The sequence below is a fragment of the Poromitra crassiceps genome (assembly GCF_964638095.1).
Source record: "Poromitra crassiceps genome assembly, chromosome: 11".
In the NCBI taxonomy this organism is placed as follows: Eukaryota; Metazoa; Chordata; class Actinopteri; order Beryciformes; family Melamphaidae; genus Poromitra; species Poromitra crassiceps.
The window spans coordinates 42077970-42095759 of NC_139643.1; the positions used below are offsets into that span (position 1 = coordinate 42077970).

The window sequence follows — 17790 nt, forward strand, 5'->3', positions numbered from 1 at the left end:
ATTCTCAGTTTCTAAATTCAAAGCTACTGCAATCATTTGGACGTTGATTTATCTTACATTGTTTCATGTAGGCCAATGGTAACAGAATCCATGGCCATTTTGCCACGTGTTTGCATACCATCAAGGTCCAATGTGTAAGATTCCTCCACAACAATACACAAACACAAACTGACAAAGTGTTGGTACAACTGTTGCTCAAAGATTGTTTAAATAATCAAACTGCATCCATCTTTAAGTCAGTGGGCCACACCTTATAGAATAACACTGTGTTTATCTCTATGCGATATAGACGGTATAGAGATAAGCACTGTGCCTATCTCTATGGGATTTAGATTCCATAGAGATGAACGGATGGTTATGATGTAACCCAGGTTTCCTGAGGAGAGACTTCTCTCCCTCATCAATTCCATTACCTAATCCAGTGCAGCTGTTGTGGATTACCACTTTAAGACACTTAATTAGCACCACCTGGGTGTGATTGTTCAGGTGTGGCTGGTTGAACTTTTCACAGTGCACTATCAAAAGTTCGACCTGTCTGGTTTAACTTTTTACAGTGGGCTATTCAGCAAAACCTCTCTCTCTCTTTATCACTCTATGTCTCTCATCCAATTTCAGCTGTAAAGCAACATACATCTGTCAAAAAAAGTATACAATGGCTGAAAATATATTTTATGAATTATGGATGGAAGACTAAAAAGCACAAGTTAAAGGAAAATAACACAAAGAATGTGATGAAAGCACCTGACTTTAGTGTAAATATAATTTAACTTAATTTACTATTTAGTGTTGTTTAAAAAAAATGCACTGTCCATTTATTATTATTATTATTATTATTACTACTCATCATATGATCATATCATTAACAAATAAACAGTCATACCAGGTGAGATTTGAACCCTCAGCCACAAGATTGTTAAATTGTAAGTCTGGTTCTCTACCATCTGAGCTAACCATCCTGCTAGTTGGTAGACCCATACTATGCATCTTTAGAGCCAGAGACTATGTTCTATCCACATACTACTTTCTGTTCAAGTACTTATCGTTTTGAAGATATATTATATTAGGGTACACAAAAAGAGTAACAAATGGACAGGTAGTGATTCAGTACTCAAACTACTGAGTATGATGCACCACTTTACAACAGGGTACACAAAAAGAGTAACTAATGGACAGGTAATAATTAAGTAATGAGTAACTAACAATTAACTACTATACTCACAAACTGACATTTGACTAACCATTAACCATTAACTACTAAGGAACTAACAACTAATTATGAACTAATGATTAACTACTATACTCACAATGTGACCTTAACTAATGATTAACTACTATATTCAGGAGCTGACATTTAGTCATCATTAAGTAATGATTAACTACTCTACACAGGAACTTAGATACTAATCATTAACTAATGAATACCTACTCATTAACGATGATTGACTAGTGATTGACTAATGACGAATTATTAATTAACTACTCATTAACTATTAGTTAATGATTAGTTTACTAGTAACTGCTACATTATTTGTGTACGTTATTGTAAAGTGTTACCGAGTAGGCCTATTTGTCCCTGAAATTAGCCGGAGCTTCTCAATATTCTGCAGCTTCTCGGCTCCTATAGATCTACTAAATGGCCACCCGCCCGGGGACTTGCCTCCATTCATAACCATGAGAGTCAATCCAGGCTCAGCAGCAGTCAGTCATCATGGCCCCAGGCAGTCTGCTGTGGATATTGGGAGGAATAAAGCCATCAGCTGTGCGCTCTGTTTTTGGCTGCCCTCTTGTGTCCTTATGAGGGACTGCAGCTAAACAATAAGGCAGTTTGAGGCTGTACTGTATATAGATATACTATACACTGTATAGGAGATCTCAGTCACAGCACAATCACAGGTACTTATTGTCAGTGTTCTTAATCTATGTTGGGTTGAAAAGTCCATATTAGACACTGGGATGTGTTCTAAATGTTATATTTTTAAATGAAGTATGACCCTGGTTTGTTGCACCTGTTTGTCACCACATTCCCAAAGACAAATTTGCCCACAAATGAGGTTACTTCATATTTTGTATTAGTATTATTAGGATTGCTTAACTTCACTGTTCCAAGCAAAGCATTATGCATGTGTGTTAGATGTATAATTAGTGTTTGACAAATTCTAAATATAGTCCTTGTGACTAAGTTAAAAGGCAATAATAAATGATCCCAGTGATCTGGGTCATAGCTGAACAGAGATGTTATATGAGGACAGGATGTATTACAGTTCCATCCACTGTAGTCATAACCAACTCTGAATAGCAAACATTGTTGTGTCAAGGGTAGTCTAAACATTGAATGCCCATAAGTGTGTCTTTCTCTGTGGAGTTCTCCCTATGGGCACTGATCTACGGTCAGCGTGGCAAATTGCCCCACTGATGGTTAATTAAGAGTGAGACGGGGAGCTGATCCCCAGTCAGCTCTCAAGGCCAGCAGAGGCGTCATGTTGTCTGAATGTTGTCCACCAGTAGGGGAAGACTTGGACCAGCATTCATGCAGCGAATCCTCGTGTCCGTCCTTCCTCACCTCCTTTTCTACACTGGAGACTTTGGCTGTGTTCAGACCGGCTATATTTACCTCTACGTTTGATTTAACCTCCATCCTAAACTATAAAGCTCCTTTTGGATGCAATGTGGTACACACAAAGTACTTGAACTAAGTTAAACGCAGGTAAGATATAGGGAAGAAATCAACTCACTGAATGTTTGTCTGCAGATGCCATGCCAATGGTGCATTGTTTTGAGAGTAATGTTTTAATATAGTTCCTCGAATATTCCATATATTTATGAAGTATGATATGATCATCTGAACAAACCCACATACTTTTTTTTCAAGCAAACTCAAGGAAAGAAAGGATTCTGTCCTTCTGACCTGACATGTCTTCTTAGGACACGTGTTAATAATATAAGAAAAGCAACACTTCAAATAAAATCGTTCATCTGTAGTGAAAGCAGCAGATTTCAAACAGAAAAAACACAAAGGGAAAACATGTACTGTTAATCTGTTTTATAATCAACATCTTGGACAAAAATTGCACATTGTAGGTAAACCTGGGGTGTAACATATAAAATGTTATATGCTAATCTATCACATTGCTATTTAATATCGGTATACAAAATAACATCAAGTGGCTTATTATTATTTTATTTTGTTAATAACTTGCCTCATGTTTTTTAGTATTACATGGAGGGGGTGGCTAGGTGTTACCTCCCTAGCAGAAACAATGGACAAGCGTTCAAATATTGACTCTGGCTCTGGAAAAGACACATACATTTATTACACTCTCGCTCAGGGTCAAGGCTCAACCTTGACTGTGTGTTTGCTTTGCCGCTGTTCTGCTGATCTTGGCTCGTTTTCCTGAAACTATCTTAGCGGGGAGGTCCTCTCCGTCCAATTGGTTAATGATAGAAAAGGGATCACTTTTAGTCTAAGGTGTGTTTAGGAAACCTTGGAGTTAGTGGCCTCAGCTGTAGCATACATGTAGCATACATGCTAGTGAAGAGTGTATCTGTGCCTCAGTAGTACTATGGGTTCAATTATACAAGGCGTTGTACAATAGAGAGCCAAAGTCACTTCCTGCTTCAGCATGGACCCAGAGATTTTCATCCGCCATTTATTTTCCCATAGACATTTCGTAAAATGCTTATTAAAATAGTTTTACTTGGTCAAACAAGCGATTCCATATGACATTTCACTCGGACCAAAACTTAAAAAAACATATATATATATTTTTTTCTTTTAATCATTTATTTTTTTTACATTTTGGTCCGAGTGAAATGTTATGTGGTCTCTCTCCATTTGTAAATATAGCTTAACCGTTTGGTTTGAACAAGTAAATCTATTTTTATAAGCATTTTACGAAATGTCTATGGAAAAATAAATAAGGGATGAAAATCTCTGGTACCATGCTGAAGCAGGAGGTGACCTTCACTTTAGCTCTCTCTCTATGACTTGAAATGGTGACAGAAAAGGCCTACATTCATACCGTGAACACAGTGTCAGACTACTAGTACACATTGTGGCGTCCTACCATTGATATAATGACGGAAAAGGAAATGACAAAATGAGATTAGCCTCAAAATGGTTGCCCATAACGAACCCGGGAACACCCCACAAAATGGAGGGAGGAAAACGAGTGCATATAACAACAAATCCAACGTGTAACTTTAACGGCCGAGTTGAAGGAATAGGCCAACATCCGCCAGGTTCAGGTAGAAAAAAAAGAAGAAGAGAGGTGTAAGTGTAATTCCTTCTCTGTTTGTGCAATCTTCCATAACACTGACTGTCATTGTAACATTGTAACATTGTAGCAAAGCCTACAAATGGGATGTAGCCAATGACAGCCATAATTCAATCAAGGGGGGGGGAAGAACTGGTAGCACGTGTTTGGCATAAGTCTGAACTGTGCTTTGCTGGTTAGAGAGCGGGGGACCAGGAGGAGGGAAAAGGAAGGGCGAAAACAATTTATAAGGGAGGGAGAGCACGCAGAAACCTTGGATCCAAATTCTCGATGACTTCTGCCATAGTGGGCGCTCTCCTCGGCCAAAATAGATTCAAAAGCCTACGATCGGCATGAGAGCGCGTGCCTACACACCCATCCCGTGCTTTCAATTCCACGCCGGGGTAACATGTGAGCGCACGCGTCGCACAAAAGGAGCGGACAATTGGATCAGAAGGAAGGCTGCGGGGGGGAGTCGTTTGTTTCCAATGAAGGGAGATTGTCACACAAGAGCTTAGGGGCGAGGGGTCGAAAAGGTCGAGGGAGGGGGGCGTGTCGGGGTCAGGAGGGCGACGCGGGTCTCAGTGCATCGGCGCTTCCTGGAGGGGCGTGTCTTCGGGCTGGGTGAGGGGCTGAGACTCGGGGGTCGGGTCGCCGACGTCCTCCTGGTCGCCGTCGATGCTGTCGGATCCCGACGGAGTCATCCTGGTCTGAGGCATAGCGAGGAGGACGGAGAGGACAGATTCAAATGATTAACTTTCAATCAGCACTGTGCTAGAAGCAGAGTTTGCAATATGCTTTCCATATAATCGTAAAACACATCAATGAAATAAAAGTTGAATGAAGGAAAGAGCATTACAAAAACACCACAAAATTGTCCGTAAAGATGAAAAAGAAAGTCCTGACATAAAAACAAGTCTTTGCCAGTGGTTCTCAGCCTTTTTACACCAAGTACCACCTCAGAAATGACCACCATATGAGAGGGAGGGAGCCCCGTGCAGCGTGTACTACCAGTGGTACCCGTACCACAGGTTGAGAACCACTGATTTAAGCGATTTAAAAGACGATAGTGATTTCTATACTTTTTTCACTGAAATTAAGACGATGAACCGCTTGCGACCTGTAGGAATATCTGATGGCGCTAGAAATAGGAATATGAGATACCGATTGAAGGGGTGATGGTTTTCAAATTGAGTTAGCACACATACCATCTCCCCAGTTTCAATAGACTTCAGTAAGCTGAGGAATTGATTCCTGGATTCATAGTAAAATCTTGGCATTGTACCAAACCCAGAGGAAACAAACAAATACACTAGTATACGACGAATGAACCAGGTTTTTAACTAAATGAATGAAATATCCTGTGCAAATAGCTGGTAGATTTCCCATGCCTGGCGTTTGACATAATGCCAGTTGATCATTTTGAAGTGTGCATGCCTGAGTGTGTGGACAGAGAAACATAGTCCATTACAAGTGCACTCCTTTTATGGTGATCACCTTGGGACGGGTCAAATTGATCACTATAAGCAGATGATCATTATAACATATCTTCTTCTTTATTTCTCATGCAGATTACCATCTAATTTACATTTGTACATGTATATATGAATACAGTACATATAAAGTAAAGGAATGTTATCGACTTTAATCCATATATATTCAAACAGCGGTCTTGCATAGACAGAGACGCCGCCGTCTCTCCACAGAGAGAGATGCTGTATCTCGTTGGCTCATTTTTGGCAGTTTGTAAGTAAAAAAAAACAACAACATTACTGTAGTTTAAAAAAAAATCCATTATTCTCAGGTGGGACAAGGCCCAAAATGATCACTGTACGCGGAGTATTGATCACTATAAGCAAATGATTTAAACAGCATGTGTATAGGAATGATTCGGGACCAAGCTTTTTGATCACTATAAGCGGTTGATCACTATAACCGTGATCACTTACTACAAGCGGATTCCCACTGTACCTTTAAAGTCTCCACTTTCTCTTCAAATGACTTGAAAGAGGGCGTATTCCTATGAGGAAGAGATATGGGAGAGTCAGTGACAACATGGCAGCGCACGCAGCTGACCTCCTCATAAATGCTGACAGAACTTCGGGAAAATGGAGATGAACACACACAAAAAGGGGGTGGAGATGAGATGGAGCATCCACTCTGTAACCATGCCTTCAGAGGTCACGTTATCTGATACTCAGCACACAAAGGAGAATCTTAAAGTGACCCCGTTACATTGAGTTCTGCTGAAAAGGCCTCTTCATTAGAGCCCAGTCTGTGTCCCTGTTTCCACAAAGAAGATAATATGAAGGAAGTGCTGGATGAAAGCGGCGAGGAGGCAGGAAACAGACAAAGCACCTGCACCCTGAAAAGTTGTCTTGTTAATAAAAGCAGCCATGTCTAGACATCACTTTAGGGGCGGGGCTGGGCTGGGGGGGGGGGGGGGGGGAGTAGTAAGTGGTAACAGGCTTTTTTGCTTCTATAAAAACATTGCTGGAGGCAAAATGTTTCAGATATTTTTCAGGGACTTTCATTGTTTTGGTCATTTTTCATTTTTCAAATGAGTAAAGTGCACATACACATGTTTTAAGGCAGCAGCTTCACTGATGACTGATACAGAGGCTGCTGGCAACAGTGGCTCTTAGCAACCTCAACCTATACAATCTTTACGTTTTGTTACGCAAAATCCAAAATGTAAAGAGACAAGAAGCAACGCCAAGGAAGTCTCTCTTATCTGTGATTCTTCCTTGCAAAAGAGTCAGCTCAATGTACGGTCTTCCCCTTTATCGATCGTGAGTTTTATCCAACATTTGAAGTTCAGACGACACCATACATGTGACACTGAAATTGCCCACAAAGCAGCTGTGAGTGGCCTTACCTCATGACAGGCATGCTAGCCGAGTGCTGCAGTGTGCGAATGCTATCCGGCAGCATTAAGGACAAGAGAGGGGGGGGGTTAGTGGCTGTTAGCAAAGGCAATGTTTGAAGAAAAGGGCGAGACAGACACAGACAGCAAGCACAACACACAGACCATCATGCATTCTCCTATAGGTCCAATGAGTGATTACTCTACCAAGTGCATAAATCCCAGTATAAACCCGGCTTTATCCCATTTAAATTGATTGTGCATTAACACTGTAGATGATGTGCTAATCCTGTGTATTATGGGCTAATATCTTGTCATCAAACCCCCACACACACACACACACACACACACACACACACACACACACACACACACACACACACACACACACACACACACACACACACACACACACACACACACACACACACACACACACACACACACACACACACACACACACACCTCCCCTTCAACGACCCCTGCCCCCTCCCCCATAACAGCTATACGTCCCGGGTGCATTTCTCAGCACACAGCAGCTTTGGGGCCCCTAATAATAATCTTGTTTGGAGCCCAGTAATCCAGAGAGAGGAAGGATGAGAGGGGAGAAGAGAGATTAGGATCTGGGGTAAGAGGGATCCACTGGGTCTAGGAGCAATCATTTCCCCCCCTTCTCCTTGTTTTGTTTTGTTTTGGTGTTGTAATGATGTATTATTATGGTTTTATGAATTAGGAGGAGATAACAGAAAAAAGCAAGATGTAGGTGTGCATTGTATTATAATTGGTCTTGAGAATTAATAGTTTATAAGTGATTGAATTGGTGGTTCAACTTGTACCGACTTCATATGTGACTGCAAATAAATACATGGAGACACAATTGCATGCACTGTACTAACACACATGACTGCCCACACAGATGCAGTAGAATGGACCCTGGTGGTATAACAGTAGGCTGTGGTGAATAAACAGGCACACCTAAAGCAACTCTATTCATGCAAAGTGAGAAAGATGGTGGGGCACAGAGTGGAAGTCATTAGAAGATGTGCACAGTGTGGCAGCCAAAGAGTCACAACACTGACAGGACAGCAACGTAAGAATCATCATCTACTGTATGAGGCACCCAGTGTGTAACAGACCAGTTTGCATCCCTGAACAGTAGATACACAGACTAGAACTAGTGTTGGCAGTCTTACCCAAAGGTATTGGAAAGAGACTGCAACCTGGAAAGGCCAAGGAGTTGATGTAAGTTACTGGCATTTTGTGGTGTGCGTCGGCCACTGACTGTATATTATAGTGTAGAGACACACTCATCTCACCGTGACACAGTTGAATCAGTTCAAATCAAAGCAGAATACATATCAATGAAATCCAAATTCACAACTCATGATGTCAACAGGGATGATGCGGGGTAGGGCACGGGCAGGAATGAGTTACGGTATGGCTGCATATCAACAAGAGAAAAATAACTTCCTCTCTTTGGTCATATTCTGCTGCCTAAACTTGCCCATAATCCCCATGTCTAATCCCCCCTCCCCCTGACACAACACTAATCATGTTACATTGATGAAAATCTGAACCCATCTGGCAAAATCAAACACACTTAGTGTTTCTCACTTTTGGCTACGGATCAATGGAAAAATCTGTAGTTTGTGGAGGAATTTAGCTGCTAAACATGAATTGTTTTGACTTTCTATGAAAGCCTGGTTAATATTTATACTTGTCAGCAGCACCACCCTCCTCAGCACCGTTTACCAGGCAAGGCCGACTGGGAGGAGACCCAGGACATGCTGGAGGACTACATCTCCCAGCTGACCTAGCCAAGGCCTTGGGATCCCCAAGGAGGAGCTGGGGGGAGCTGCTGGAGAAAAGGTAATAGCCATTGTTGCCACTGTGGCCCAGACCAGGATAAGCGGCAAGAGGAAATAGACGGATGGAGGACACAGTTTTGGAAGCTTCACCTACTAGATGTGGCCATTAAATATAAGTTCTGCACAAAACATCACGTCTTCTGGTGTGCAGCAAGTGTTGGTGTTACCGTCTAGTTCAGTTCAGTTCAGTTTATTGAAAGAATCTCTCCCGTCTCCTGCCAGCCTCACCTGACATCCTCAAGCTTCCGGGTGATCGCTGAGCCCACGCTGGAGAAAGCTGCTGTGGCCTTCTGACCTGCCTGGCTCAACGTCTCTGATGTCCTCTTGTAGCTGGAAGACAGAAGGAGGACACAGAGAGGGAGAAAAGGGGTAGAGGGAGAGAGACAGAGAGGAGGAGGATGGGAAGGGGGCAGAGGTGGGGAGAGTCAGAAGGAAGGGGAGAGAGAGAGATACAGATGATGGCGATGAAGAGACAAGGAGAAATCAAAGACTGAAGACAAGCATCAATGTCAGAAATAATAAACGTCAATGTGATCGGCCCATTGTGGCATGCTTAGTGCTGTAGAACACTGACTTCTTCTTCCTCATTGTTTAGTAAACTCCCCCAGCAGCACTGAGAGCTGCAGGCTACAAACACATTGAACAACCTTTCAAAACTGATCCAAAAAGCATCGAGCTTCAAACAAACTTTGTCTTCACAACATAGCGGCTGCACAGCCGGAGCCCGAGAGACGATGCTTCCTTAACTAACCGTTTGATGCTCCGAGCCAACAGGTAGAGCATTTCTCTAGAGAACGGATACATGCACTACATACTAGACGTTTGTAATCAAAACTCGATTTTAAGATATTACGTGTGTGAAGTTTGGTTGTGGTCGTCCGGGTTCCAGGTAGCGCACTGGTGAAACGACGGCTCGATCACTAACAATACTTTGAATTAAATTCCCATTGGACCACCTACACTAAAAATGTATGATAATAAGATCAAATCATCTACTGAAGAGCATATATACTAAGGGGGAAGAGGCTGGAGACTTGATTTATTTGTATTTGTATTTGTATTTATTGATTTATTTGAGGGACAGTGCACATTAATTAACATGACTGTAAACATGCCAGTGTTAGCCAAACGGCTAATTTTCATGATACCCAGCAAGCTGTCATCATGGATTCAGCTCCATCTTGATGGCACTATGCAGCATGTTAACAGCAGGGTGGGGTGGTACAGTAGAGGTGAGAACTATGCAGCATGTTAATAGCAGGGTGGGGTGGTACAGTGGAGGTGAGGTGAGCATGTTAATAGCAGGGTGGGGTGGTACAGTAGAGGTGACACTATGCAGCATGTTAATAGCAGGGTGGGGTGGTACAGTAGAGGTGAGCACTATGCAGCATGTTAATAGCAGGGTGGGGTGGTACAGTAGAGGTGACACTATGCAGCATGTTAATAGCAGGGTGGGGTGGTACAGTAGAGGTGAGCACTATGCAGCATGTTAATAGCAGGGTGGGGTGGTACAGTAGAGGTGACACTATGCAGCATGTTAATAGCAGGGTGGGGTGGTACAGTAGAGGTGAGAACTATGCAGCATGTTAATAGCAGGGTGGGGTGGTACAGTAGAGGTGAGCACTATGCAGCATGTTAATAGCAGGGTGGGGTGGTACAGTAGAGGTGGGGTGGTACAGTAGAGGTGAGTTAATAGCAGGGTGGGTGGTACAGTAGAGGTGGGGTGGTACAGTAGAGGTGGGGTGGTGCAGTAGAGGTGAGGTGAGCATGTTAATAGCAGGGTGGGGTGGTACAGTAGAGGTGAGGTGAGCATGTTAATAGCAGGGTGGGGTGGTACAGTAGAGGTGGGGTGGTACAGTAGAGGTGGGGTGGTACAGTAGAGGTGAGCAGCACTCACGCGTTGGAGGTGGTGACCTCCTGCCAGCTTTTGGTGATGTTCTGCTTCAGCTCGTTGAGCGGCGTGATGCCCAGCTTCCTCTTAATGTCCGCCAAGTGCTTCTCCTTCGCCGCCAGGACCTGGGACAGGGTCTGGATCTCATCCTCCACCTGGACACATGCACACATGCACACGCACAAAGATGATGATTAGACTTTAAGCTAGAATCTGAAAACATCAGACAACAAAATAGTGTAGAATTATTGATGAAGCAGTGTGTTTCAAAGAAAACTAGAAAAAGCAATGTTTTTGCATTGAGAAACAGGAAGTGGTAATGTGGTTTTCACTCAGGTTGGACTAGACTAATTAGCACTGTTACTTAAATGGCTCTGGGCCTACATGTCAGAGTGGGAAGATTAAATACCGTTTTAAGTTTAAATACTGATTTCAACCAAGATGGCAAATATTTGTCTTGGAAAGAGTCTGAAGAAGAGAGAGACCCTTTAGAGACACAAACAACCAGTTAGAGATCTACCACAATCAGAAAGTAGTAGGAACAGGTGAATATAGTAAGTGTCTGTAGTATCAAGTTTGACTTAAGGTCACATTTAAGTCTCAGACTAGGTGTATCTTTATGCAGCTGGCCCCTGGGCTTGACCCCGCTGAGCCACCACCTCTTAAACCCCTGACCCCTCCTGACCTTGGCCAACTCTCCCTGGAGCTCCTCCTGCTCCTCCTCTGTCATGGTGGGCACGGGGGAAGAGGGGCTGACCGCCGTCACCGCATCCTCCCCCACCTCCGGAATGGTGTCCGGATGCTGCTGGGAACCTGGGTGAGACACACGGAGGGACAGGAAAGAGGGGTGGAGAGACAGAGAGGGGTGGACAGAGAGAGAGAGATGAAGGGAGAGATGATCCATTTCGAGGCAACTGAAGGGTGTCAGGAGACGTAAATCAAGCACACACCCCGACAATTTCAAAAAGCTAGTAGTTTTGTTTTGTTTGAAGACATATTCACGTGTAGTTTTGCTTCATGACAGTGAACTGATGTTGTCATGTGATTCCTCCAGAGGATGAGGAGGAGAGAGGAATCTGGTAGCAGATTGAGCGGCTGAAGGACAGCAGGGATTAGGACCAGGGAGATTAAGAGATGCCGTTTGATGGTGGGCACTTTCCTCGGGAGAGCGAGGGCGAGGCTTTCAACATCCACCCGCACAAACAAACCCGAGTTTTCAGACACACACACACACACACACACACACACACACACACACACACACACACACACACACACACACACACACACACACACACACACACACACACACACACACACACACACACACACACACACACCTCTTTGATGTGCCAGTCTCCAGCAGGGCTGCAGCCAGTAGGAGCGGCAGCAGCATCAATAATACAGATAGCTTTGTGATGGAGACATCCTGGGCTCAGACAGCGAGGCGAGGGCGAACAACAGAACAAGGCCTTGTTAGGATCCGTCAGTCAAAAGGCCAACAGCAGGGGGAGTGTGCTGGTCATGGGAGGCCAGGATATGGGGGTGGAATGGGGGGGGGGATGCATTTTTCAGTTTAGTTGGTCTCACCTGTTTCAGTGATTTATGGTAGAGGAGAGGTCAAACAAAAATACTGACAACAAAAAAGAGCAAACTGAAAAATGTAAAAAAAAAGGAGGAAAAAATAGTAGAATCACACAGTGGGAGTAAGGGATAAATAAAAACAGTTGGAGACTGAGTTTCAGAGGCGCACACTGTGCCGTTACTACAACAGTTAAGCACACACAGCACAGCAGGGTGCAGGACTGAGGCATGAGATGAAAAGAGGTCAAAATAGACCAGAGCGCAGATTTCATCATTAAAATCTTTAATATCTGAACCCTCTACTACCATCACAGAGCAGAGAGCTGTGTAGTATCATGTAAAGAAACCACACTTGGTCTTGTACAACGCCCTATAACACTGTAATAGATTCAATCCGCTAATTAGCCTCCGCTCATGAAGGGGAACATCTGCATTTGATTGATTGTTACAGATGTGTACACTTAATTGATGTGCAACTGTGGTCATGGAATAAAGGAGTGCAGCTGTGGATTTAAAGGCCTACACATGATGCTAACCCTTTAGCATACAGCACGAGCTTAATCTAATACACTGTCTATCTCCACCATATCTTCCCCTCCCACTCCATTCCAGCACCTTGGCACCTCTCCTCTCCTTCCCCTGCCACGCCCCATTCCCCCAAAAATAAAAAACATTCCTAACCAAGAGAGATGGAGGTTTGGTGAGGGCATGTAGCACTGAACTACAACAACTGAGCAATACATACTCCCACATACAATGGTGGAATTTCCTCACCGCCTGGGGGGGGCGGAGGGGGTTGTTTGTGAAATACAAACTTTTCTCAGTCCATCTATCACATTTCTTTGACTCGTACCGAAACAGCGTTAGCTAGCGTTTGAGCCGAGAGCTGGGCCGTGCTGCTAATTAGCACGAGCTAATTAAAGCCACGGGAATAACAAGAGCTGATGGACTACGTCTCAAGAGCAAACATGTAAATACATGTCAAAAACTGCTGCTGTGATGACGAAACACCGAGCGGACACAAAAGATTCAACTGGAAAACCGCTGACGAATCACTTGACAGGAGGAAATGGGGGCCGGCGTTGACAGTAATTAAGAGAGAGAGAGAAAAAACGGTTTCTCGTTTACCCCTCAAATCACCTCCACTGTTCCGCCTCATCTGCTCTTAAAGCTCCCTCTATCTCTCTCTTCCATCTGCACTCTCTTCCTCTTAGTGATGACGCAGCAGTAGCACATGCAGTGTGCACACAGACACACACACACACACACACACACACACACACACACACACACACACACACACACACACACACACACGCACACAAACACACACACGCACACACACCTGCTGACAGTGACAGGCTCCTCTGAACACCTCCCCCCATAGCAGCTCATTTAATAGTTAATGGGGCAAATCAGACACTCCTACTCAGCTAAGCGTTCTACAATAGAGCAATAATTAGTAGGCCTATATGATCTTTGGAACGTTCTTTGAAATAGTAGTAACCTACATAGTGCTGCTCCTGTCTAAATTTAGTTTGCATGCAAAAACACAGCTCTGTACAGTAGGAGATTCTAGGCTAAGTCCAGCAGCACCTCGGGGGGGGAACAGAAACAGGTTCTCTCAGGAGTTCCAGCCTGCGCTCTGTAATACATTCCTGCAGGCAGCCGAGTGCGCTCTGTACTGTACTGTATGTCTAAGGCAGGGAGTAGCTATGCATGTGTCACTGACTGTGTGTCTAGGGGGTGTGTGTAGTGTAGTGCACCCATCCATGTGGGTGCTGGGAGCGAGAGAGAGTCAAGGTGAAAGAGAGAAACAAAGAGAGAGAGAGAGAGGTGTGTGTGTGTGTGTGTGTGTGTGTGTGTGTGTGTGTGTGTGTGTGTGAGTGTAGGCAGAAGCTTGGCTTGTAACCTGTTTGTTTTAGATCATTTCCTCATTCACCAACGTGTTCGGCCCCACGGTCATCTAACTCCCTGTGTGGCTGTCACAGCTATAACGACCAATTAGAACAACAAGGCCCGGGACTTGAAACACGCCTGAACAGAGCATAATTATATCGGACTTGCCTAACCGCCAGCGCATAATTAGCTCCGCTTTTGTAATAACGAGCAAAAAATAAATAGATGAAATGTTTAATATCCATTGGACTAATGTAGCCTAATCATTTGATAATTACATTACAGTTATGCGATTGGTATTTGGCTTGCTGTTGTGGCTTAGCCATTTGTGACTAATGAAGACTGGAATCTGCAAGCAGCACACGGATGTATGAAATCGTTTATAATGCGGTCTTTAGTCGAGGTTCCCTATGAGTTCAGTCAGTGTAGCAGACTATAATATTGTTTACATACTCAAATACTAGCCATGGAAGCTGATGAATCTGCCACCTCGTGTTTTAGTTGCTCTGACAGATGCGTCTGGCCTCCCTCCAGTTTTCCACCCGACGGTCGGGCCAATCACAAGCAGTTATCCAATATGGGGCGGGTTTGATACGATGACTGACAGAGGAATGTCGGATGGTTCGGAGTGCCGTTAAAACATGAGCTATGTCATCTCGTTGCTCTGATTGTAGGTCTATCCAATTATGTCCAGAGGCATTTTGGCATCTGCACCCTTTGATAACGCCCCGTGGAAATCAAAATTTAACTGAGAGTTTCCAGACTTTTTTTCCAGACATTTGCGAATGGCTTGGTGAAACGACTTACTCCAAGGCCAACAAAGCACTCAACAAAACAGAAACTCACACTACTGTAGCTTCATTTTGAAGAAGCTTACTAAACTCCAACATAGACTGATGCTAGTGGCTGCTGGTTCCAAAAGCTTCTAATCAGACTGGATTTAACTTTGTTTTATTGTAAGGCGATGGATAGGGCTGAGAATGAGACAGTCTTTGGACAGGGCTGAGACAGTCTTTGGACAGGGCTGAGACAGTCTTTGGACAGGGCTGAGACAGTCTTTGGACAGGGCTGAGACAGTCTTTGGACAGGGCTGAGACAGTCTTTGGACAGGGCTGAGACAGTCTTTGGACAGGGCTGAGACAGTCTTTGGACAGGACTGAGAAAGGTTTTGGACAGGGCTGAGACAGTCTTTGGACAGGGCTGAGACAGTCTTTGGACAGGGCTGAGACAGTCTTTGGACAGGGCTGAGACAGTATTTGGACAGGGCTGAGACAGTCTTTGGACAGGGCTGAGACAGTCTTTGGACAGGGCTGAGACAGTATTTGGACAGGGCTGAGACAGTCTTTGGACAGGGCTGAGACAGTCTTTGGGAAACCCCGTCATGGAAACGATGGCTTTCAGTTGACACCAACATGTGGCCCTGTGACATATAGTCTTATTCAACAGATCAGGATGTGATGCAAACAGCATGGAACAACAAACACACTGCCAAGACTCAAATAGGCTGGAAAGAGTTCCAGTCAACTGAAATAAACACAAAGGCTTCTGATGAAAAGTTCCAAGTAAATGAAACCACATGAATCATTGTACATTGTTTGTTAGACCATGGGTTAAAACAATCCATACTATAGACCAACTTCCCCTACTGTAAGTAAAAGGCCATTTTCTAAATGAAAAATGAAATGCCCAAATCTTCCTTGCATGGAAACAATCATCATGATAATCAGAAATATGGTAGAAAAAAGGGAAAAGAAAACATGATTTTCATTCAAATCAATAGGGAAACTACTATAAATGGAAACTAGCAAACTGAAAGTTAACTGAAGTTCAGCTGACAAGAAACTACCATAACACACACATTACATCACACTAAATATCACTCCCTCCCTCCCTGTTTCTGTTCCCCAAAATGATTCCCCTCCCATTGCATGAACCAAACCTCTGTCTAACACGCACGCATGCACGCACGCATGCACACACGCACACACACACGCGCACACACACACACACACACACACACACACACACACACACACACACACACACACACAGAGAGAGAGAGAGAGAGAGAGACACACCACATCCTTGGCCTGGCCTCTCCCCTCTTTCCTCCTTGTGATTACCTCTGGTTTTGACAGCTGGTGAGCTGGGCGGTGTGTCGCTGTAGGCCGGGGAGAGGTAGAGGTAGCTGGCGTTGACTCCTTGTTCAAAGTCAAAGGGAGAGTGGTATTCTTCCAGAGGATCCATTCTTGCAGCTTGTAGTAGTGTGTCGTCAGATGGAGCGGCCGCCACCTCTCTACCACCACCGCTACCTAAGCTAACGGAGCCCAATGCTGATTGTCTGCATGTGATCTGAGCGCGTGTGGCCTGCCTCTGTGTCCGTCCTTGTTTACAGCATCCCAGACTCTGTTTGTGTGTGTGTTTGTGTGTGTGTTTGTGTGTGTGACAATTAAGAGAGTGACACACACAATGTCAAGAGTGTGCATGCATGTGTGAGTAGGTTGTGTTAGCTTGAAGCTAGCTGGAAGGCGAGTGTGTGTGTGTGTAGTTATGAGTCTTCAGAAAGCGCTCCAGGCTTCGCTTTCAATTTCCATAGCAGGCTCTTGCATGATGAACAGGCCGAGGCGTTGTGCACCTTAGATCCTTTCTTGCTGTTAATAAGTTACCTGTCCCTTGGCACTGCTGCTATTGCACACACACACTCTCGCACACACACACACTCATACACACACACACACTCATACCCATACCCACACACACACACACACACACACACACACACTCTCACACACACCCTGCCTCTTCCTCTCGAGAGTAATCCCAAAGGTCGCTGCAGAACAGTCAATCCATCCTTCCAACCTGCATCTATTCTGCACGGGCAGCGGTGCAGGTTTCAGACACTAGCCGCCGTTAGCAGAGCTAGCGGGACACAGCGGAGCTCTGCCTTGGTATTGCGTGACACTCTGTATGCCAGCCTCAATACTCTCTCTCGGGTCTCTCTCTCTCTCTCTCTCTTTATTCCCTCCCTCTCTCACTTTTCCGCCATCCATCTTGTCAGCCAAAGAGGGAAAAAAAAAAAAAAAAAATAGGTCCCATTTGTGTGCAGTGGTCACGTGACGGGGAGGCCCATGATGAGATAAGAGAGCGTAATCTGCGGTGTCCCAGATTACAGCACAGCGCTAATCCAGGGCGGCCTGTCCAGCTTGGAGCAGCAGTAATGCTAGTAGTCAGTTAGAATGGAGGGGAGCCGGAGGCTACACTAGGTATTGTGTGTCAGAGTGTGTGTGTGTGTGTGTGTGTGTGTGTGTGTGTGTGTGTGATCTTGTAGGAAAGTGCCCTGTGTGTAGGAAAGATAATTTGTGCGTGCATGTGTGTGTGTGTGTGTGTGTGTGTGTGTGTGTGTGTGTGTGTGTGCACTGTGCACGCTCA

At 44.5% G+C, this 17790-nt stretch overlaps 1 protein-coding gene across 1 annotated transcript; it reads right to left on the reverse strand.

The window, feature by feature from the left end:
* Positions 1 to 3025: 3025 nt before the first annotated feature.
* On the reverse strand, positions 3026 to 16608 carry tpd52 (tumor protein D52; the record flags this gene model as incomplete). The annotated part of the gene is made up of 6 exons (XM_083646256.1): positions 3026 to 4963; positions 6225 to 6273; positions 9216 to 9317; positions 10885 to 11033; positions 11564 to 11691; positions 16485 to 16608. The coding sequence occupies 6 exons, from the start codon at positions 16606 to 16608 to the stop codon at positions 4835 to 4837; spliced, it is 681 nt and encodes a 226-aa protein (XP_083502382.1). The 3' UTR covers positions 3026 to 4834.
* Positions 16609 to 17790: the final 1182 nt, after the last annotated feature.